A 25,082-nucleotide genomic window follows, 5' to 3' on the forward strand; every position below is an offset into this window, starting at 1 on the left:
AAGCCTACATACTAATCTGTTAGATGAATGTGTTATACTTTATGTAGCCAGTGTTCTACTGCTAGATATTTAGATTGCTTATATATTTTTGCTTTTATAAACAATGATGTGATACACATTCTTGTAAATAAATCTTTGGGCACATCACTCTTGTCTAAGGATAGGATGTTAAAAGTGGTATTGGTGAGTCAGAAGTTACAAATATTTTAAGGTTTTGAAATACACTGCCAAACAAAACTCTATCAGTTGTATTGTGCTATGTTTCCACCAGTAGTTGTAAGCCCGCCCATCTTACTGAGAGAGTAATTACTCTTGGCACTGAACACTATCACTGACAATGTTTTTGCCATCTTAGAAGCACAATTTCTTTGATTGCTAATGAAGTTAAATAGTGTTTTATAAGTTCTTTGGACCTTCTTCTTTCATGAATTGTCTTTTCAATTTCGGGGGTCAACTTTGCTATTTGAGTATTTTCCTTTTGCACATATAAAAGCCCTCCATATATAATTTCCTGCAAATAGGCTCTATCTTCCAATTTGTGGCTTTGATACATAGAAGTTATGAATTTGTGAAGTTTTGATATATAGAAGCTATGAATTTTTATTTAATAAAAACTACACAGGAAGAAGGAAAAGGGATTTGTTTTTTAAAGGGTACAGAGTTTCAGTTTTGCAAGATGAAAACATTCTGGAGACCTGTTTGACAACAGTGTGAATACACTTACCATTACTACATTGCGCACTTAAAAATGATGAACGTGACAAATTTTATGGGGTTTTTTGGACCACAAATTTTAAAAAGCTATCTCTTTCTTGTGGTTTCTTCCTTCGCTTATTAAGCCCCATCCCTACTTGTACTTATCCACTATCCCATACTGCCCCAAGGCAGAGTAGAGATTAGAGTTCACATTGAGCCCTTCTCCCTCTTTGTCATGTTATTTGGTCTGTGCTAATGTACGGGATCAGCTTGTGCCTTTTCCCTTAGACTCCCAGACATCTAGGATTCTCAGTTTCCTTGCTGCTTTAGGGGCTTCCACCCTTTACAACTAAGAGAGTGATATACGTATAGGTATAATAGTTAGGATTTTGGTTTGAAAACTAGATTTTTTCCCCCCATTAAAAACAGAATGAAATGGGAGTTAGGACTTTCAGCCATGACTGAATGAGGAGGCTAGAAAATCTTCTCCCCAAAAAGCAAATATAAAGATAGACAATATAGGGCTTCCCTGGTGGCGCAGTGGTTGAGAGTCCGCCTGCCGATGCAGGGGACATGGGTTCGTGCCCCGGTCTGGGAAGATCCCACATGCCGCGGAGCGGCTGGGCCCGTGAGCCATGGCCGCTGGGCCTGCGCGTCCAGAGCCTGTGCTCTGCAACAGGAGAGGCCACAACAGTGAGAGGCCCGCGTACCACAAAAAAAAAAAAAAAAAAAAGATAGACAATATAGACAACCATTTTAATGCTCTGGAAATCAACCAAAGGCATACAACAATAGGAGAATCATTTATGGTTGAGAAACATCTCAACTTTGGCTACTAACAGTGAGTCTCTATGACATTCTTGGCTAGAGCTGCTCTCACTCCCCCACCCAGCTCCAGTGTCACAGAGGTCCTGCCAGGGCAGGCTGTGAGCACTGCCATGTTTCTTGCCACGGTTGAAGGGGGCTCACTGTATCTGGAGCAGTGGACAACACCTGTGCCCAGCAGTGTTATCAATGGAAGTAACTCTTGGCAGCAGATGAGTGGAGAAGGCCAACAGCTCTAGCAGCATGAGGATGGGGTTGAGGTTGGGGTAGGCATCTGTCTGGCTGGGGCTGCGTTCATGTGCAGTGGAGACCAGGAGGGACCCAGCTCTCCATCCACACATTCCTAGCATACACAGAGGAGACATGAAAGGGTCCAGCAGAAACTAAACATTAGGGCAGACTCAAACATGGCTGAAACTTGAATGCATTCCCCTACCCACAGATACACTAGCAGAGGATGGAAGTTTTACTGGCTCAAGGTATTTGAAACACAACCTCTGTCCAGTCATTCACTGGCTGCCCACTAGGCCATGCAAACACAGGAGTGACTCCCAGGAAACAAAGCTTAAAAAAATTTTTTTAAGAAAACTGAGCAGAAATATGTGTGCCCACATACTCTGGGCATGACAGATTTCACAGTTTTATCTCAGGTAAATTACTAAACTAAAAAATAAACCGAACAGCAATAACAACAACAGCCTTGGGGATCGGGGGAGATAACTGGAACTCAGAGCTACCACGATATATATTGGGTTGGCCAAAAAGTTCGTTTGAGTTTTTCAGTAAGATAGTACAGAAGAGCCCAAACGACACAATTCAAAAATGGAATTAATAATTATATTCACAATAGTGTCAATAAGAATAAAATACTTAGAAATAAACTTAAAAGACATATAATGAAAATTATAAAACATTGAAAAGAGAAATTAAAGAAGATTAAATAAATAGATATTTTATATTTATGGAATGGAAGACTCAGTATTGTCAAGATTGCAATTCTCCCCAAATTGATCTATATATTCAACACAATGCCTATCAAAATTCCAGTGGTACTTTTGTAGAAATTGATAAGCTGATCCTAAACTTTATATGGAAGTGCAATGGAATTAGAATAGCTAAAACACTTTTGAAAAAGAACAGCAAAGTTGGAGGACTTATACTACCTGATTGTAAAACGTGTTAAAAAGCCACCGTAATCAAGACAGTGCAAGAGTGACGCACTATTATATAGATGGACAGCTGCTATATATGTATCAGAATCGAGAGTCCAGAAATAAGCCCAGAAATAATAAAAATCACATTTATGTCAATTGATTTTTGACAAAGGTACCAAGGTAATTCAACAAAAGAAAGGATTGTCTTCTTTTTTTATTTATTTAATTTTTAATTTTTTGGCTGCATCGGGTCTTTGTTGCATGCGCAGGCTTTCTCTAGTTGCAGCGAGCGGGGGCCACTCTTTGTTGCGGTGAGCGGGCTTCCCATTGTGGTGGCTTCTCTTGTTGCGGAGCAGGGGCTCTAGGCACGCGGGCTCAGTAGTTGTGGCTTGTGGGCTCTCGAGCGCAGGCTCAGTAGTTGTGGCGCACAGGCTTAGTTGCTGTGTGGCATGTGGGATCTTCCCAGACCAGGGCTCGAACCCGTGTCCCCTGCATTGGCAGGCGGATTCTTAACCACTGCACCACCAGGAAGTCCCTTTTTTTAAAAATTAATTTATTTATTTACTTATTTTTATTTTTGGCCGCGTTGGGTCTTTGTTGCTGTGCGCGGGCTTTCTCTAGTTTTGGCGAGTGAGGGATACTCTTCATTGCGTTGAGCCGGCTTCTCATTGTTGTGGCTTCTCTTGTTGCGGAGCCCTGGCTCTAGGTGCGTGGGCTCAGTAGTTGTGGCTCTCGGGCTCTAGGGTGCAGTCTCAGTAGTTGTGGCACGTGGGCTTAGTTGCTGTGTGGCATGTGGGATCTTCCCAGACCAGGGCTTGAACCCGTGTCCCCTGCATTGGCCAGCAGATTCTTAACCACTGAGCCACCAGGGAAGTACAGGATTGTCTTTTCAATAAATGATGCTGGGACAATTGGATATCCATATGCAAAAAATCCAAACTTTGAAACTTACCTCATACCATACACAAAAATTAACTCAAAATGGATCACAGAACTAAATGTAAGTGCTACAATGATAAACTTCTAGAGAAACACATAGGAGAAAATTGTGACTTTGAGTTATGCAAAGAGTTCTTCTATATGACACCAAAATCATGATCCATAAAAATTAGGAAATTGAGTTTTATCAAAATTAAAAACTCTTCTGCTTCAAAAGACATCATTACACACCACAGACTGGGACATGATGGAACTTTTGGGGATGATGAAATGCTCTAAAACTGGATTGTGGTAATGACTGCACAACTATAAATATATTCAACATTGTTGAATCATACACTAACATTTGGAGCATTTTATTTTATGTAAATTATACTTCAGTAAAGCTTTTCAAAATGTATAATAAAAACAGTTAATGGATCCCTCGCCTATCCTTTAAAATTTTTTTTAATTTGTACTTTATGTACTTTCCAGGTTATTTGAGGTATAATTTGTATACGGTTTGCAAATATTTTCTCCCATCCTGCAGGTTGCCTTTTCACCCTGTTGATTGTTTCCTTTGCTATGCAAAAGCTTTTTAGTTTGACATAATCTCACTTGTGTATTTCTGCTTTTGTTGCCTGTGATTTTGGTGTCATATTCAAGAAATCATTGTCAAGATCAATGTCAAGAAGTTTTTCCCCCATGTTTTCTTCTAGGAGTTTTATGGTTTTAGATGTTACATTCAAATCTTTAGTCCATTTTGAGTTACTTTTTGTGTATGGTGAAAGATAAGTGTACAGTTTCATTCTTTTGCATGTGGTTATCCAGTTTCCAGACACTACTTATTGAAAAGAATATCCTTTCCTCATTGTGTGTTCTTGGCACCTACTTGTCAAAAATTAGTTCACACTATATGCATGGGTTTATTTCTGGGCTCTCTATTCTGTTCTATTGGTCTCTGTTTTTATGCCAGTATGATACTATTTTGATTACTATTGCTTTATAATATAGTTTGAAATCAGGAAGTATAATGCCTCCAGCTTTTTGGTTCTTTCTCAAGATCACTGTGGCCATTCAGGTCTTCTGTGGTTCCATATGAATCTTAGGATTATTTTCTTCTGTTTGTGTAAAGAAGTCTTTGGGATTTTTATAGAGATTGCATTGAAATTGTAGATTGCTTTAGGTAAGTATGGACATCTCAACAATATTAATTCTTCTAATCCATGGATACAGGATATCTTTCCATTTATTTGTATCTCCTTTAATTTCTTTTATCAGTGTTTTATAGTTCTCATAGTACAAATCTTTCATCCCCTTGGTTAAATTTATTCCTAAGTATTTTATTCTCTTTAGTGCTATTGTAAATGGGATTGTTTCTTAATTTCCTTTTCAGATAGTTCATTGTTTGGTGTATAGAAACTCAACTGATCTTTGTATGTTGATTTTGTATGCTGCAATTCACTGAATTCATTTATTCTACCAGTTGTTTTGTGGAATCTTTAGGGTTTCCTACACCGTGTCATCTGCAGACAGAGATAATTTTATATTCTCCTTTCCAATTCGGATGCCTTTTAGCTGACCTTCATAGTGACATCAAAAACCATAGGACCTATTTGGTAAACCTGTGACTTTGAACGATTCCTTTGGATTTCAATTCCCATGAGCCCAAGAAGCAGATACCCAGCAGTAAAAGCTCCTGAACATGATATTCCTCATGACACATATCCAGAGAGCCAGAAGTCTAAGACAAGAATGATCACCAGCCACCTCGTGTGATACTTGCTCATTTGACAGTGTCATCATGCTGCTCTCTTATGCAACCAAACAGCCCAAGAGCCCGTCCTCCAGCACATGTAAAGGTGAAAGGCAAATGTAAACTGTGTGTGCCCTTAGGAGCTCTGCAAAAGTCAGGGGACAGAGCTCCTGAACTCTTGTACCATGCGTAACCCACTGGTCAGGTAGCCTTGCAGACACTGATGCCCAAAATTCCGCATTAATAACATGCATTTTTAAAGCATAGTAAAGCTGATCTTAAATCAGGGTTTTGGGCAAAATATTGTTTCCTGTTCCTACCATTTACTTTTATATTTACACGGTCAATTAAGAGACCAGTTAATTCTACGTAACAGATAAATTCAGCAGGGAAAGTGTACGTTCCTTGTCTGGAGCAAAACTTCACAAAGGAGGTTCCCCCCAACTCACAGCTTTCTGTAGCACAGCTGACCCCCAGTTGCCTTTCTCCCTTTCTTGAACTTCAGAGTCGTGTCCAAGCTTCATGCAGTTAGATCCCTCTCTTGGTGTAAAAGGTTCCCGTGGCTGAGTTCTGGGCTCAGTGTTGCCAGCCCAGCAAACTCCCGTCTTTGCTGCCCCCATGAGAGGGCTCGTGACTACACCCTTGAGAACATGGCCCTTCTTTCTCTTCACATTTCACAGTCCTCTTTCTCATAAGTTGTCCAAACCTGTCTCCCTGAGGACAAAAAGAGAACCTCATTCCAGGTAGGAAGATACCATCCCAACCTGCAGACGTGGCTGCACGTGACAGTAGAACAACCAGTTAGCATCTGCGTGTGTCACACAAGCACTTCCCCACGTTCATTTACTTTATGAGCGTTCACTGGAGTCCATTCGTTTCTCCCCAGCCCCCCGCACCCCCTAGCGATGGGACCACAGCAACTGCCTACTCACCACCCCTTACCGGGTCGACCACCATCACCACCACTTCCCAGCACCACAGCGCCACCTGAGCCTGCCAGCAGAGAGCCACTAGACCACTCTTCTAGGAACCCTGCTGTTCTCCAGATGTCTCCCTTGCTTACAAATCTCCTATGATTCCCCATCATTAGCAGAATAAAGCGAAAACCTCTCAGCCTGACGTTCCTGAGTCCTCTCTTGTCCTGTGATGAAACCGACCCAGAAGCAAATTCTGAGGGAAATGTAGGTCTTGTTTCCGAATTATTCCTGCTCTTGTGTAGGGAGCGTGCCAGGCTTGTCTTCAAACACTCGTCCTGCCCAGGCTCAACTTTCTTGTCAGTTTCAGCCATACCTTCACCTCCGTCGACTGGTAACATGTGTGGATCAGAGCTTAATCAATGACACAGACTGTCGGTGGCACATGCCATCAGCACTTCAGAGACTTCTCAAGGAGAATATATTTTATACTGGTGTGAACCTGGACCATCTGAGAGCTCCTTCCCAGGACCAGAATATCTTGACCCGTAGGTAGAAATGCTTCCCTGAACTCTGCTCCTCCCCTATTGGCCCATCTCTTCACTTTTCCTCAAACACACTCTATTATCGTCTCTCCCGTGTAGCTTTGCTGACATCTGTCCTTCCACCTCCTCCCGGCAGCTCCCATCCCAGCCTTCCTCAACCTCCCTCCTCTGGGTATGTCACTCATTTGTTTTGACACTTTGAATTCCCCGAATTCTTAAAGTTCGTGGGGATGGTGGGAGTTTTTCAGTGAATACTGGGCGGGAAGATGTTTTCCTGAATTCCCTTATTGTACCATGTTTGTGGTTTCAATTTTTAAAAATATTACCTAAATCTCTGATACATTTGGAACTTGTTTTGGTGTGATACATGAATTAAGGAAACAATTTTACCATTTGTCTCAACACCCAGTTATTCAAAATCAAATCTCCCCAGTGATTGGAAATGCCATCTTCATTATAATTTAAGTTCTCATCTATTTGGGGTCTCTTTTTTATGGCTCTACATTCTGTTCAACTGATCTGTCTAGCCATGCAATGATGTAAAACCATTTTAGTACTTATGGCTTTTTAAATCTATTTTGATATTTGCTAGAGCTGGTCTTTTTATCATTATTTTTGTTTTTCAAAAACTTCCTAGTTATCACCTGTTTATTTTTCCATATGAACTTTATAATCATCTTGTCTGGTCTCCCTCCACCAAACTCCTGTTGTTGACATTATCAGATCTGAATTTCAAAAATCATTCTGGCTACAGTGTGGAGAACAAGGGTACATGAGGGAAGACCAGTGAGAAATGCTAGTGCACGAGTTCACAAGCGATGTGAGGGTAACCTGGACCAGGAGGGTGACAGTAGAGATGGAGAGAAAATAGGATCAAGTGATACGGAAAAATTAAAATTGGCAGGACTTGGTGATGAATGTGATTTGACAGTTTAGGAAGAGGTAGGTGGTTTTCGAGTCTTGCCCGGAGCAATCCAGTTCTATAAAGACCCCAATCTGGATCAATCCAAGGATGCACTGTTAGTTTGGGAGTTGCCCTGAAAAGCAGGGTGCTCTTGGAAAAAGACCTGGAGCTCTTCTGTAAAGAGATATCATTGGTTCAGACAAGATACCCTAAAGTGAATTGCTTCCCCCAACCCGTATCAGGAATACCAAACCAGTTTCTAGAGCATTTCACAGGCTGTGGGAGTGTACCCATGACCTCAAACCTCATGGCTCTAAATGGCAACAGTGTATTCTGAGACATTCTGTTACATCATATTTGGGGACTGTAGAGCCAACTTGTGGTTAGTGAAGAAAAAGTACAATACTTCAAAAGTTTTCCTTTCTTCAGTTCCTCAGAAAGTGAAATTACCATAAGATTCCACTCCTAGGTAGATTACACCCAAAAGAATTACAAATGGGAACACAAAGAGATCCTTATATACCGATGTTCATAGCAGCATTATTCACGATAGCCAAAAGGTGGAAACAGCCCAAATGTCCATCATCAGATGAGCAGATAAACAAAATGTTCTATAGCCATACAATGGATGCAGCCTTCTAAAGGAAGGAAATTCTGACACATGCTACAACATGGAGGGACCTAGAAAGCATTATGGTGAAATAAACCAGAAACAAAAGGACAAATATTGTATGATTCCATTTATGTCAAGGTACCTAGAAAAGGCAAATTCATAGAAACAGAAAGTAGAATAGAGGTTACCAGGGACTGGAGGAAGGGGGAAATGGGGAGTTATTGTCAAATGGATAGAGCGTCTGTTTGGGATGATGAAAAGGTTCTGGGAATATGTGGTGATGATGGTTGCACAACGTTGAGAACTTAATGCCCCTTAATTGTACAATTAAAATTGGTTAAAAGGGTAAATTTTATGTGTATTTTACCACATTTGGAATGTATAGAAAAAAATCACTACGTTGCCTAACAGAAATTAACATATTATTATAGGTCAGTTATACTTCGAAAACAAACAAACGTGCAAACAAACTCACAGAAGAAGACCTCAGATTTGTGGATGCCAGAGATGGGGAATAGGGGGAGGGGGAACTGGAGGAAAGCAGTCAAAAGACACAAACTTCCAGTTATAAGATAAAGAAGTACTAGGGATGTAATGTACACTATGGTAAATATAATGAGCACTGCTGCGTGTTTTACATGAAAGTTGTTAGGAGAGGAAATCCTAAGAGTTCTCATCGCAAGGAAAACAATTTTTTTCTATTTCTTTAATTTCACGTCTGTGAGATGACGGATGTTCACTGAACTTATAGTGATCATCATTTCGTGGTGTATATAAGTCAAATAATTATGCTGTACACCTGAAACTCATACAGTGCCGTATGTCAGTTATATAAACTGGAAGAAAAAATGGTAAATTTTATGTTATGTGTATTTTACCAACTTAAAAAAGGAATATATTTTTTAAAGTTTTCTTTTCTTATAAAAGAATGTGTCATAATAGGGGCACCTCCCCTCACCCCTGAGACAAATTATGATCATGTTATTACAGCTATAAGTCGTATTAGCTCTCTGAGACCTAGGTTTTGCAGAGTAGGCAACATACTCTCTTACCTCAAACAATACAAAATATTTTGGGAAACAAACTATATAGCCTGCATCTCCGGAAATCCCCTCCCAAGTGGCTAACCACAAAGGGAGGAAACATAACAAGGTGAAACCAGAAGTTTACAGTCAAAAAAAAGTCAAAGTCCATGTTATTTCGTTGTGTACTAGACCAATGCAGTACAAACGTGCACTCGGGAATGATACGATTGCAGCAGTGAAGCTTTCTCTGCCTTGGTCTTTTCTTTATGCCATCATTTAGGGATAATCTTGTTCCCAAATGTCTTTTGAGGCAAATAGGTCTAAGGCATTCGATTAAACAGAAGCTATTTAAAACTCACTTGGGAAATCACCTGAATATTAAGTTAACAGAATTAGGCAGTATCCTTTGAAGAGCTCTGAAGACAGCTACGGATGAAACTGTGTTACTATTGAAAAAGCTGATGTTACAGATAACCGCTGAGCTAGAGACTAGCAAGCTGCCAATGCTACTTCCATGCAAAAAAATATATATTTGTTCCAGAGGACACCCTAAGAGGAATCTATCATAAAATGTAGCAGCATCTAAATGCAAGAACGATCAATCCATTGAGTGAATAGCAACATGTTTTCCAGAAAAAAGAAAGCATAATTGATTAAAATTGTACAAATAAGTGGATGTAAATTATTTATAGTGATAAAATTCTTCGGCAAAATTCTACACAAGCAAATTTTTCTAACCACGTGGTCATTACTATATTAAAGAGTGTGCAAAGGTTCAAGTGTTGGCTCAATGACAGTAAATGAAGGGTAGGAATAAAGGGAAATGCTTCTCGAGAGAGGAAGGTAATAGCCCTTTCAAGTCGTTGCTATATATCATGAAGATATGTGCACTTTGAAATCTACAAGTTTATGGATATCAGTGAGCTTGGGAAGATACCAAGTTAAGGAAGATAAGTGTAACAGGATGGTAAAATGAAATTTTCAGCTAAGGGCCCTGAAATAGACACCACATTCTAAAGAGGTACAAGAATACTCAATGCAGGATTTATAAAGCAGATGGCATAATTTTAAAAATAACCACTACACACAGATTAGAAGGACCAAAATTTGGAACTTCGACAACACCAAGTGTTGGCCAGGCTGTGGGCAACGGGAACTCTCATTCATTGCTGGTGGGAATGCAGAAGGACACAGACACTGTGGGAAACAGTTTGGGGTTCTTACAAAACTAAACATACTCTACAACCAGCAATCACACTCCTTGGTATTTACACAAAGGAGTTGAAAACTTATGTCCACACAAAAATCTGCACACGGATGTTTATAGCAGCTTTATTCACAATTGTCAAAACTTGGAAGCAACCCAGATGTCCTTCAGTAGGTGAATGGGTAAATAAACTGGTACATGCAGACAATGGAATACTATTTAGCACTAAAAAGAAATAAGCCAGCAAGCCATGAAAAGATGTGGAAGAACCTTAAATGCAGACTACTAAGTGAAAGAAACCAGTCTGATTCCAACTACATGACATTCTGGAAAAGAAAAAACTATGAACACAGTAAAAATATCAGTGGTTGTCAGGGATGAGGGTGGAGGGTGTTAATAGGGGGAGCACAGAAGATTTTTTAGGGCAGTGAAAATACTGTGTATTATAATGATGGCTATATGTCATTGTATATTTGTCTAAATCCATAGAATGAATGTATAACACCAAGAGTGAATTTTAAGGTAAACTGTGGACTTTTTGGTAATTATGATGCAACAGTGTAGGTTTGTCAATTGTGAGAAATGTATCATTTTGGTGAGTGATGTTGATAACGGGAAAGGCTATATATGTGTGGGTACCAGGGGTATATGGGAAATCTATGTATCTTCCTCTCAATCTTGTTGTAAACCTAACACTACTGTAAAAAAAAATTAAGTCTAAAATAATTAGTATGAATTGATTGCTTATCCACTTAGAAAATATTTTTTTAGAAAACCTACTGGGTGTCTTGCTAGTTAAAGCATCTACAGAAAGATGTCGTGAAGCTAGGCATGGTACCTAAAGGGTACGAAATTGGCTTAGGCAATGAAGGGGTTCAGAATATGCCTCTCCAAAAGATACCAAAATATTTTGTATAATGATTATTTTAGGCTGAAGACATTTGAGATTCAACAGATAAACACACACACACACACACACACACACACACACACACACACAGCCCTCTGGGAGCTTCCCTTATTTGACTAAAAGCAGTAACTTCTGGGAAATAAGGCTGCCATAAATTCCTCTGCAGGGTGGATCTACTCCCAGAAGAAAGAACAAAAATAAAACCTAACCCAATTCCCTCCTCCAGGGGATTGTTATGACCCTGAAGAAGATGGAAAGACTACCCATACCTGTATAGACAAACGTTATCACAAACTTTCTCCTCTCCCATCTAGTTTTCTAAAACCCACTGGCCTTTCTTAAAGAAACCTATTTGTTCTTCCCATAAGAAGCCTTTTCTCTCCCCTCCCCCTCTTCTACGAAATTAGGTATATAATTCTTTAAGGCCAACCAGTTAAGGAGGTATCTACTTCCTTTGATGGTTCCCACGTGCACATGAAATAAACATTTTCTCCGGCTCATCTGTTGCTTACCAGTGTAATTCGCAGGACCCAGGTACTGAACATAAGAGGGTAGAGGAAAAAGGTTTTTTTTTCCCTCCCCTACAGCAAAAAAGCAAATTTGTTGGCTCAGCCAACTTCAGTAAAGGAAAGGTGAAAAGTGAGCTGGGCCTTGGCGGCAACCACAACCAGGGATGGAACACTACTTTCTCCACCTCTCATTTCTGCTTCTCTCAGGGTACCGGTCACTTTCTCCCCCTATGGGAAAAGTCCACACAGCCGGTGGGGACATGACCACCAGCCAGCTCAGGCTCATACTTCACAGGTTTGCCACCTGAGAGAGCCTGAGACCCTCTTCATCAAGGTGAAGGTCAGAAATCCCCAGGACTGGCCAAGCTTGGGCAACACGCCTACCTCCGGCCAATCACTGGGTTGAGGAAGCAGACTGGTAAGAAACTGGGGGCTCCCAATGAACCACATATTGAAAAGCAATATTTCTGAGAAAAGAGTGCCATTCTAGGCAGACAGAACAGTCCTTCCAAACAGCATTGTGAAGACCTCAGAGCCACCTACATGGCTCCCTCGGCATCCTGAACCCCCATCTCTTGGGTACCCTGAATCCCTGGATTTCTCCCCTAACAGTGGTTTGTCAGGAGTGGGTGGGGAGGGGCAGAATCCTGCCCTGGATCCCAGCCAGTCATCTGGAGCCTTTTTTAGCTTGTCTGTGCTCCGCTCCCAGAGGGCTAGACCCTTCTCCATTCTACGTTGCTTTATTCAGACAACTTGTGGAACAATGTTGGCCAGCATCTGAGACACCCATGTCTCTACCACATCGCTCCTAAGTTTTACCCCAACTCTGCACTCCCTCGACTCAGTGTTGTTTGTCTTAAAAACCCAGATCCCAAATGAAACTGTGCCACACCCCTCTTTGGAATGGATCTCAGATTAGAAGATTATCGATTAATAGTAATAAGAAGGGGCAAAGACCAGCCCTTGTTTCCCCAGCCCCTGCCCACCGCCAGCCCTGTCTTCATCTCCCCCTTCTGCTGAGCCCCACTCTGCGCTGTTACCCGTAAAGGTGTCTCTGCACTTGTACAGACTGTGTGCCACGCCCTGCAAAGCTTTAGGGAGATAAATTTAGACATAAAACAGGAAGTAATTCTCTATGTCACTGGAGAAGTTATTGTCTCAAGATATTTTAAAGCTAGAGTTGGGGGGAGCAGTTCTCAAACTGCTGTGGATCGGAATCACCTGGAGGGCTGGTTCAGCCACATCTTCCTGGGCTCACGCCCAGAGTTTTTTTCAGTAGGTTTGGTGGGGGGGCCTGAGAATTTGCATTTCCGAAAAGCTGATGCAGTTGGGCCAGGGCCCTCACTTTAACAACTACTACTGTAGAGGCTTAAGAAGAGACAGAAAACCTCTCTACGCCGCAGAGCTCTCATCTGAAATTGAAGGTGTTGGCCTAGTCAACTGAGGTGCTCTTTAGGGCTGACTTTCCATGAATATCGTGTTGAACAGGTGACCACATACACACTTGTTCAAGCTATTCTCGTTATCATGAAATAATTATTGATTATCTTTATTATGATACCATAAAAATTTCCAGTAGCTTCAGTGCTCTGATCTATATACAGCAAAACCTCAGTAAATTAAATTCATTAGAGTCACTCAGTGAAAAGCTTAGAGAATATTTTAAATAAATGCCCTTTTACTCATAATTTCAACTAGCCTCCTACAAAAAATGTTTCAAAGAAAAGTTTTCATTGACGTAGCTTTACAGAACAAATGAGTGATTAGCATGTAAGGATTAGCAAATAACTAATGTTTAAAGGCCTTAAGTATGATTTAAACTGCTGCTTGACTAAACATGTACCTTCTCCCCTTTCCCTCAACCAATAAATATTACTTGCATTTTAATTTAATACGGTGTCCATTCTCCTGAAACAGCATTGTTTGTTCTCGACATCTAATTTGAGCATATAACTAATATGTTACAATTTAAACCTTCAGTCATTTAAATATTGCCCCTCTGCCCCCCAACAAATAATCTTATTTATATGTTAATTTACTTAACTAGAAGTAGTCCAGGATACTGGAAGAGCTGTGATCACCATCCAGGGCTAGTCTTTGATCACATGCTCTCCTCTGAGACCTCATGCCCTTCCACTCAGAACCGTAATGTTGAAAGGGGCTTACAAAGCATCTAGTCCATACCCTCAATCTGAGCCACCAAATATGTCCTCAGGGTACCACACCTAGGAAGTCCCAAGCTCTGATGGACAGCCCAAGCTGCCAGGAGTTTTGAATCAATTCTTGGTACATAACACCATGTGCACAGTCAGATCCCTCCATCAGTGACCCCCAAGAAACTGAGAACAGGTCACCCTTGGAAGCACGGAGCAGAGCCAGCACTAGTGTATTTTCACCTTTCCACCTGAGTGTGCTCACCTACAAAGGCTAATATTGTCATTCAACTGGGAATAGTCATAGGTGTCACATTTTTTAAAAAGTAAAATTATATCAGTATTATCCAGGAAATAATCATGCCTTCACTGGTCAGACTCCTTTCACTCTCTGAGTCTACCATCCCTAATCCTAGAAGTTTACTTCTCTTCATTCCTGGCCCATCTCTAGGGCTTTTGATAAAAGTCTCTGGAAAACTTCTAAACTGCGTACACCAATATAGAAATCCTAAGGTCCAAAATCTTGCTTTGCCACTTTTTCATGTTTATAAAATTTCTCTCCTCAGCTAGATCATAGGCTTCTAGAAAACACAGGTTCTATTTTATATTTTGTGTCTGCTGTGTCTGAATGGACAGCCAGGATCTGGAACCCCAAGTCTCCTTGCCAATGTCTGCTTGTTTCCCAAGGGGCATATATATGGAAGAAGGACATGTTATATAGGGGACATGGCCTGCAATGTGTTCTCATTATAACTGGGTAAGTCATCAGCCAAAATCCTCATGGTGGGACTCCACCTTGATGGAATGGCATAGACTAATGGGGAACCACTACTTTACCTCAAGGCTTAGAGTAGAGCGGGCCTCATCTGCTCTCTCCATACTTCCTGTCTTCCGGGGGCCGCCCTGATCTCACGTTGCTTTTCAGCTGCGTGTCTAAATCCACCCCACCTGGTCTAGTTGGCCTTGCTTCCAAGGACTGAGAGCTGGAGTAGGGCGATCACAAACAAGATGGCAGGATGCAACAGGACCTAATAAGCAGACTGAGCCAGTATTTATACAGAAGAACAGAAATACAAATACCAAGGAAGATAAAAGTGACGAAAGATTGGCTGAAGGTAAGTCAGGATCAATCAAGGGATGATGCATGTCCACCATCTAGATGACCCTTTAAAGGTAAACCAGCTCATTTTTCAGGCACCAGCACTATGGTCCCCCCCCCTTTTTTTGGCTGAACCACACAACATGTGGGATCTTAGTTCCCCCAACCAGGGATTGAACCCGCGCCCCTTGCATTGGAAGCACAAAGTCTTAACCACTGGACCGCCAGGGAAGTCCCAGAGCTATGGTCCCTTGATCGAGATACTCTTAACGGCCCTGGCTGTTTGGAATCCTGGCTGGACATGCCAGTTCTGAGCCCCTCTTGGGGAAGGAGTGGAATAAGTGGGGACTAGGGATGGTGAGGGAGCAGTGCCCATGTTAGAAGCTGGGAGGAGCTGGATGCCAGAAGAATAAAGAGCCTTTCTCCCTTAGGAATGAGCCTAATAGGTAGATCTTCACTCCTTTCTCCTGGACCCTCTACTGGTCTGCTTTGCTTCTCCCACTTTTTTTTTTTTTGCGGTACACAGGCCTCTCACTGCCGTGGCCTCTCCCGTTGCGGAGCACAGGCTCCGGACGCGCAGGCTCAGCAGCCATGGCTCACGGGCCCAGCCACTCCGCGGCATGTGGGATCTTCCCAGACCGGGGCACGAACCCGTGTCCCCTGCATCGGCAGGCGGACTCTCAACCACTGCACCACCAGGGAAGCCCACTTCTCCCACTTTCAACATTCTGACTGTAAAGGGAAAAAGAATCAAGTGGCCTTGGAGAAGTTGAGCCTCTGACTCTCATCAGTAGTTCCTTTCCCACTATGCCCTTGGTTTCATCATTGACAGACAAGGAAGTGCTTGCTCTCCAAAGGTGGAATGAAAGGCAGAGATCCTGGGCTCTCCCTAGAGCAGTGGTTCTCACCTTGATTACATATTAGAATCAGATGGGAAACTAAGAAAAAATTCTCGGTAACCAGGCAGCATTCCCGAGCCAATTAAATAAGAATCTTGGGTGTGAGACTCAGACACCAATGTATCTTAAAACTCCCCAAATGAGTCTAATATATAGTCAAGGCTGAGCACCACCACCCTGGAGATTAAGCATCCCTTCTGAAACCTGGTTGTACCTTAGAATCATTTCAGGGACTTTTAAAACTACTATTAAAAAAAAGAAAGAAAGGGCTTCCCTGGTGGTGCAGTGGTTGAGAGTCCGCCTGCCGATGCAGGGGACACGGGTACGTGCCCCGGTCCGGGAAGATCCCACATGCCGCGGAGCGGCTGGGCGCGTGAGCCATGGCTGCTGAGCCTGCCGTCCGGAGCCCGTGCTCTGCAACGAGAGAGGCCACAACAGTGAGAGGCCCGCGTACCGTAAAAAATAAATAAATAAAAAATAAAATAAATTTAAAAAAAGAAAGAAAAACTAAAGACACCCCAGACCAATTAAGATCAGATCTCTGGGGATTGTGAGCCAGGTATCAGTATGTTTTTAAGGTTTCTCAGGTTTTAAGGTTCCTTTGTGTGTATGTGGTAAACCATATACAACATAAAGTTTACCATTTTAACCATTTTTAAGTATATAATTCAGTGGCATTAAGTACATTCCCAATGTTGTGCAACCATCACCACTATCCATTTCCAGAACTTTTTCATCATCCCGAACAGAAACTTTGTGTCCATTAAACAATGACTCCTTATTTCCCCATGCCCCCCAGCCCCACCCTATTCTACTTTCTGTCTCTATGAATTTGCCCATTCTAGGTACCTTATATAAACGGAATCATACAATATTTGTCCTTCTGTTTCTGGTGTATTTCACTAAGCATATGCTTTCCAGGTTGTAGCATGCATCAGAATTTCCTTCCTTTTTAAGGCTGCATAATATTCCATTGTGTGTATGTAGCACGTTTTGCTTTTCCATTCATCTGTTACTGGACATTTGGGCTGTTCCCACCTTTTGGTTACTGTGAATAATGCTGCTACAAATATTGATGTACAGGCATCTGTTTGAGTTGCTGCTTGCAATTCTTTGGGGTATATTCCAGAAGTGGGATTGCTGGATCATATGATAATTCTATGTTTAACTTTTTGAGGAACTGGGCTACCCTCATGTCATTCTTATGTGCAGTCAAGGATGAGGAACACTGGCGAGGCCAGCATCCCTGTTACATCCTAAGAGAGTACAGACTGGTAGTTGGTAAATATTATTGGATTAATTTCTTCATAAATTGCATCGTAGCCCAATGCAGTTGTTAGTGTCACAAAGTCAAAAGACTGTTGGAGGCTTCCCTGGTGGCGCAGTGGTTGAGAGTCCACCTGCCGATGCAGGGGACACGGGTTCGTGCCCCAGTCTGGGAGGATCCCACATGCCGCGGAGCGGCTGGGCCCGTGAGCCATGGCCGCTGAGCCTGCGCGTCCGGAGCCTGTGCTCCGCAACGGGAGAGGCCGCGACAGTGAGAGGCCCGCATACCGCAAAAAAAAAAAAAAAGACTGTTGGCTGGCTTAACGTAGTTAGCACCCTTTTGAAAACCCCAACAAAGTGTCTCACGGCCATGAGAAATATCACGTCAACTGCAGTTCCTGCCTTCAGTTGAAATGTGTCCCCAGTGATTTGCTACTGCTGATCATTTAAGTATCAGAGTTACTGATCTGCTTTGTAGATAATAAATGAATGGCATTTTAGATAGTAAATTAGACCTGATTCAAGACTTCTCCTATCGTAATGTTGTATCTATCATGATACCTGGTATTATTCCTCAGATACGTTTTCTTGAATAGGAAGGGGAAAGTGGCAATGTATACAGGAGTGTGCTGTACACGGGAATGTCTTCCATCTCATAAAGCGCTGCTAAACTAGCCACTGACAGCCTCATGGGAAATCCCTTGTATGTGAGGAGGTTTTTGTTTTGTTTTTTCTCTTGCTGCTCCACACGGTACTTTCTCCTCCACGTTTTCAGCCTTCCTTCTTGCTGCCAACAGAGTACTCACCACTCCCTTTCTTTGCCATAAGCAGAGATTGGATTTAGTCAACCCTTTGACTAAGGTATCTTGCAACTCCGAGAGATAGAAGTTGTAGAAAACTGATACTAATGCAAATAATTCTTGATTATAAATAGATAACTTCTGTCGGGGGAGGTTCAATGGATTTCCCTCCTCCACTGTGGAAGAAGTTGTTTTGCATCTATTAAGCTAATTCATCTCAGCTCCCTGCTGGGCTTACATATTTATCTCACTTTTGGATTTTCCTTTGAAGTGGTCACACACCTTTCCGGTTCCCTCATTCACTAACGTGTTAAATAAAATCTTTGACTTGTATTCACTGTACATTCGTTAAGAGTCATGATTTTAACTTTCTTTTTGAAAAACCATCTTATCCAAAATCTGAAACACCAAAAACACCAAGTGTTGGCCAGGTTGTGGGCAACAGGAACTCTCATTCATTGATGGTGGGAATGCAGGACACAGACACTGTGGGAAACAGTTTGGGGTTCTTACAAAACTAAACATACTCTTACCCTATGATCTAGCAATCACCCTCCTTGGTATTTACTCAGAGGAGCTGAAAACGTATGTCCACACAAAACCTACACACAGATCTTTACAGCAGCTTTATTCACAGTTGCCAAAACTTAGACACAACCCAGATGTCCTTCAGTAGGTGAATGGCTAAACAAACTGTGGTACATCCAGACAATAGAATATTATTTAGCACTAAAAAGAAATGAGCTATCAAGCTATGAAAAGACATGGAGGAATCTTAGATGCATATTATTAAGTGAAAGAAGCCAATCTGAAAAGGCTGTATGATTCCACTTATATCACTTTCTGAAAAGGGTCAAAATATGGAGACGGTAAAAAGACCAGTGATTGAAAAGGGTTGGGAGGGAGCAGAGATGAATAGGCAGAGTACAGAGGATTTTTAGGACAGTGAAAATACTCTGTATGATACCTTAATGGTGGATACATATCATTATACATTTGTCTAAACCCACAGAACGTACAACACCAGGATGAACCCTAATGTAAACTATGGACTTAAGGTGATTATTATGTATCCGTGTAGGTTCATCAGTTGTAACAAATGTACCACTCTGGTGGTGGATATTGATAATGGGGGAGGCTGTAAGTAGGTGAGAGCAGAGGGTACATGAGATATCTCTGTACCTTCCCCTCAATTTTGCTGTGAACCTAAAACAACTCTAGAAAAAATACAGGCTTAATAAAAACAAAACTAAATGAAAATCATCCCTTAACAGTATTTGGCACAGAGCCTGGCACAAGGTAGGAATCCAATTAATATTTGTGAATGAATGAGACAAGTAAATGTAATCTCTGCCATGGATGATTCATCATGAAGGAAGGGTATGGAATATTAATGCAATGCTTAGCTGTTATTCCCAAGTTGAAATTGAAATGGGAAAATCCCCCCAATCCTTTGAGAGATGGTGGCAAGAAGGGGCAGCAAGGAAAGTGGAGAACCTTGTGTCAGAAAGTGGCTTGCGTGGACTCAACACAGAGGCTGAGTTGGAGGTCACAAAGGGTGATGACATTGGAATAAGGTGGGAGACAAGGAATGTCATTTAAGTCCAGGACTCCTGTTTCCTTTCCCTCTGTTGTATACAGATCCCAGGACCTCTGGGTGTTCTCCTGCACTGGGCCTTTGAAAATCTGTCCAGATATAAAATAATGGCATTCTGGCATTTTTGGTTAGAGTACCAACTCTAGTCAAAACACGTAAAGGAAAAAAAAGCTATGGGTCAGATTCCAGATGTGTGAGTGTTTTAAAGATGACATCAATGGATTTCTATAGAATGAAACCACAGGCTTCCTGCAAATTGTCTGGATTCACAAAGCCCTATCTATGTCACTTTCAACTAAGGAGGAAGAACTCCCAAGTATATTATCCGTAGACATGCATGAACTTTCAAAGAGCATTTAAAAGTCAGATCTCCACTCTGTTTTTCTCCTATCTTTATAGAAATGTAATGGCTGATATAGAAAAGGTACGTGACTTACTGTTTATTTATTTTTTTATTATTTTAATTTTACTGGAGCATAGTTGATTTACAATGTTGAATTACTGTTTATTATGTTTTTCCAAAATTAACCTGGCAACTTTGAGAGTACTAATAAACTCTGCATCTACTTCTCCCAGACACTTTCTATGTGTACTTATAGAAATTATCTCTCATTTAATTCTCGTAACAATCATTTAAAACAGGTACTATCATCTTCTACTCTTTACAGATGTGGAAACTGCAGGTGAGAGGTTAACTTGCCTAAAGTCACACCATTAATGCCTGGCAGCATCAAAATTCAAATTCAGGGCTAACTCTAAAGGTCACATTCTTTCTACTGTACCATTAGCCCCCATAAGAGAAACACAGGAGTGAAATTACATTAAAAAATATTAACATTTGATTGGGAGGAGAAAAAGACCAGTCATAAAACGTAATGTTAGTCCAAGGTAGAGGCTGGAGGGTGACAGGTGAGGTGAATGCATAGGATATAAAATTGCTAGGTGAAAAACAGGGCCCTGACTCGAGTGAAATGAGGGAGGCACTTGTCTTGAGGCAGAGAGGAGAAGCAGGGGAGGGGGTGGGAGGGCTCTGACATCATCATTACCCAGCTGAGCTGTACTGGCTAAGATGCACCTGGTCAAACTGGGAAGGATACTCACAGGGTAATGAATGAGCAGGCGCACAAGCAAAAACTTGTGTATAGTACACTTAGAAAAAAGTCCCTTGAATCTCAATTTTAACAGACTAGAAGACTAGACTAATAAGGACCAGACCAATAAAGACCAGAAGACTTGATTTCCATGCTTGGTACCTGAAGGTAATAGACTAATATTTGTTCACTGACTGAGGACAAAAGCAGAAGGCACTAGAAGTAATTGGAAAAGGTTTACCAAGGTCAAACCGAATATGAAACAAGCATTTGCACTTGTAAGAATAATGCTGATAAGTTGGCATTTATTATCTACTACTTGCTAAGCAGAGCTAAGTGATTTACATACATCAACTCCTTTAATTCTGGTAACAACTCTATATATACTATATTTTCAGTCCCATTTTAATAGATGAGGCAGAGAATTAAGTAACTTATTCAAAGTCATAAAACTAGAACCCAGCAGATCTTCCTGGATCCAAAGTTTGTGCACTTAGCCATTATACCGCATTCTGAACTTTGAACTTACACTGGATTAAAAAAAATCACTGGATAGTGACTAACTCTGCTAGAATGTGGTGGAAGCTGTGTGGAGCTACCACTCTGAAAAAAGGTAGTGAGAATTTGGGTGTCCAAATTATTGCTACAGAAAATCCTGCTGTCCCGTGTGATGAAAAAGTTAATGCCACCAGAAACTGGGCCAGGAAACCTGTCTGGGGGCTACCTGGCTAGTCACACTTTATAAGTTACTTGCTCGCTTTTGTCCCAAACTATCCTCTAGTTTTCAATGGGGCAATGGCCTCGAATATCGCTAAGAGTGGGAGAGTGAGCTCAGGTGCGTCTGCATTTGTTATTTCATCTATTCTGCGTCCTTCCAGGGAAGGGCAACCTCTATAAAGCTGTCTGCTCTGATTTATGAAGATTCTGGATGGCAGTCTGACTCGGAGGAAACCAGGTGATTCCTGCTAAAAACAATCATTTCCAAGATCGAATTAGGTTTAAATACACCATAGCCCAGTTTTGTTGTTATTGTTGAAGTCTAGGCACAGACTTCAGGCAATTTCCATTGAGTATCTGGATCTCTAGCACCACTTCCCTTAGCAATGCCATACACATCTAATCCTAAAACGAGGAAGCCTCCGCTGAGGCTGCCCAACGCGGGTGCTGGTGGTGTCGCCGGGCACACGCAAGTCACTGAGTCAGCAGAGCGCGCCTCTGGAGGAGCGGACCCGCCGGCGATGGAAAGCCACGTGCTCCCCTCCTTGGCGTGAGGCAATCCTCCTCCCACAGGCTCGGGAAGCCCCGACGCCACAGGCTTCCTCGCCATAGTGGTGCCGCCCGACCGTAGTTCCTCCACCGCTTCCTCCTCCAGCTGCCACCATTCGACCCTTCCTGCTCAGCAACGACTCCACCTCCCACCCGGGTTTGAAGCGCGCGCCTCGCCGCGGCCCAGAAGAGGCGGCGCGAAGGGCGGGGGGAGGTGCGCGGCCGCGCGCACGCGCGCAGTGGGCAGCCCCGCCCCCGGAGCCGCTAGCGCGGCCAGCCGGCCCGACTCACCCAGGCAAACCTGGCTCTGCGGGGAGGGAAGCGGCGCTTCCTCCTCCGAGCACGGTGCAGCGCCGTCCAGTTAGTCCTTCCGCCCCTGCCTCCGCGGCGCCGCGGCGAGCGAGGGGGCGAGCGGAAAGTGCGCGATGCGGCCGGCGGGAGCAGCGGCTGTCGCGGGGTCGCCGGCGCGGGACATGTCGCTGTGCGGGGAGCTGCTGCAGGCCCCGCCGCCCCTGGCCTCGCAGCCGCCGGCGGCCGCGCCCTCGGGGCCGCCGCTCCCCGCAGCAGCCGGCGTGACCCTCAACCGCCTTCCGGAGCCGCTGCTGCGGAGGCTCGGCCGGAGCTTGGACCGAGCGCCCGAGGGCCGGGGATGGAGGAGGCTGGCCGAGGTGGCAGGGAGTCGGGGGCGCCTCCGGCTCAGGTGCGGCACCGGGGCCCGGGGTGGGGTGTAAGGGCGGGGCGGGGTCACGTGGGGGCGTACTTGGGCGGGGGGCGCGCGGGGAGAGTGAAGTGGGCGCGGGAGAGGGAGGGCGGACGCGGCGATGGGTGAGGTTGAAAAACAGCGGGGCCACTTGAGATGGTGCAGGGGCCGCTGGGGGTAAGGAGCGCGGAGGGAAGGAGGTGGGAGAACTTCAGTAACCTTCCAAACAGAGAGCCTGAACCCAGGAAAGTCCTGGGAATGCAGAGATTCGAGGTTGGACTCTGGGAGTGCACGCCCTTTTCCTACCCTCCTCCCCTTTAGCTGAAAGAGAGAAATCGAGGTTGACCAAGGAGAATATAAAGAAAGCTATCTGGAGACCATTACGTTAGGGCGGTAATTCCAAAAGATTAAAATACACAGACCTAGAAGACCTAAGGGAGGTTAGGAAGGGGACGTGCAGGTAGATAATGAAGGTGAAGGGTTTGAGGTGCAGGAATTCATGAAGGTTTTAATGTAGATGTAGAGAGAGAAGGATAGTGGGAAAGAAAGAAACTAAACTTACCGTCTTCCTCCATCAAACCAACTTGCCAGGTTTTCTTCCTGATTTCACCATGAACATTAAACCATTTTCCTATTACCAGGCTTGGAACTGGGCTTAAGACTCTCAGGACTCCTTTACACTCTTACGAGTTATTGAGAACCCCAGAGAGTTTTGGGGTTTTATTTATTTATTTATTTATCTATTTATTTATTTTTGGCTATGTTGGGTCTTCGTTGCTGCACGCGGGCTTTCTCTAGTTGCGGCGAGCTGGGGCTACTCTTCGTTGTGGTGCGTGAGCTTCTCATTGTGGAGCACGGGCTCTAGGCACGCAGGCTTCAGTAGTTGTGGCGTGAGGGCTTCAGTAGTTGTGGCTCACGGGCTCTAGAGCGCAGACTCAGTAGTTGTGGCGCACGGGCTTAGTTGTTCCGCAGCATGTGGGATCTTCCTGGACCAGGGCTTGAACCTGTGTCCCCTGCATAGGCAGGCGGATTCTTAACCACTGCGCTGCCAGGGAAACCGCCCCCCCCCCCCCCCGGCCCGAGAGTTTTTAACGTGGGTTCTATATGTTACATACATACAACATATACTGATATTTACCGTATTCGAAATTAAAATTAAGAATTTTTTAATATTTAAAGAGAATAATTCATTACATGTTAACAGAAATGACGTGTTTTTGTGGAAGAACAACCTTTTCCAAAACAAAAAATTTAGTTAGAAAAGTGGCATTGTTTTACATTTTGAAAATCTCTTTAATGTCTTGGCTTAATCCCAGAGAACCGGCATCTTTTATGTCCTTCTGCACTCAGTCTGTTGCACTGTCACAGGTCAGGTAACACTGGATATGCCAATGTCCATTCTTGAGAGAATGAAGGAAAAAAATAAATAACATCTTAGTATTATTATGAAAAGTCATTTTGACCTTGGGCATCCTGTGAAAAGGGTCTCAGGAACTGCAGTAGGGCTTCCCAGACTACACTTAGAACCACTGCTCTAGATCACTGTTACGATTTGGGTCTGCCTTTGAACCCCTTAGCAGTTTTTTTAACTTCTCATATAACCAAACTTTGTCTTGTATAATTATTTGTACATGTCTTTATAAACTCCTCGAGAACAAGAAGATTTAAGATCCTATATGTTATGCATAGAACCTATCTTAGACACTCTAAATAATTTTGAATTGAGAGGGGAACCATTCATTCAAAATTAAGTTTTTTGAGTGCCTGATTTTTGCAAATGTTTCAGAAGATAAAACGATGTCAGATATTTAGCTCCTACTTATAAGGGCTTATGCAGTAATAGACTGTTATTCTGAGACAATCACAAATAATATGTTAGATGCTATGTTGGGTGTGAATAATCACAGTGGGTTTTTATCATTTATTAATCACTTAATATATATAACAGACAATGTATTAAGTATTTAATTCTCACCACAACCTTGAGTTTCAAAGAGTTTGAGGTTAAACCAGAATAATGATGATTTGGGATTATTTGGCTGTTCAGTGGAGTAATGATGTGAGGATGGAATCAAGAAGTGGTAAATTTGCAAAGTTGAGCAGATGGCATACTTTTTTCTTTCTTTTTTTATTTTTAACTTTTTGCTACTCTGCACGGCACGTGGGGTCTTAGTTCCCCAACCAGGGATCGAACCCATGTTCCCTGCATCGGAAGCACAGAGTCTTAACCACTGG

The 25,082-nt window shown here is 42.8% G+C and overlaps 2 protein-coding genes across 6 annotated transcripts in view; one reads left to right on the top strand and one right to left on the bottom strand.

The window, feature by feature from the left end:
* Window positions 1-22,853, bottom strand: part of ALPK2 (alpha kinase 2) — a 159,792-nt gene extending 136,939 nt beyond the window's left edge. Inside the window, exon 1 of the mRNA XM_022584377.2 lies at window positions 22,439-22,853. The gene's annotated coding sequence lies outside the window, so the exon portion shown is untranslated. The remainder of the gene's footprint in view (window positions 1-22,438) is intronic.
* Window positions 22,155-25,082, top strand: part of MALT1 (MALT1 paracaspase) — a 59,227-nt gene continuing 56,299 nt past the window's right edge. The window contains exon 1 of one of the 5 annotated variants that reach the window (XM_089895251.1): window positions 22,155-22,847. In XM_089895251.1, the coding sequence (XP_089751377.1) occupies window positions 22,573-22,847 (275 nt within the window). In that variant the 5' untranslated portion in view covers window positions 22,155-22,572. The remainder of the gene's footprint in view (window positions 22,848-25,082) is intronic. The other 4 variants (XM_030762017.2, XM_022584379.3, XM_030762018.2 and 1 more) reach the window with 4 other exon arrangements.

The sequence above is a fragment of the Delphinapterus leucas genome, chromosome 14 (genome assembly GCF_059928025.1).
Source record: "Delphinapterus leucas isolate spDelLeu-1000000601 "Yukka" chromosome 14, BTC_Dleu_Yukka2, whole genome shotgun sequence".
Classification (NCBI taxonomy): Eukaryota; Metazoa; Chordata; class Mammalia; order Artiodactyla; family Monodontidae; genus Delphinapterus; species Delphinapterus leucas.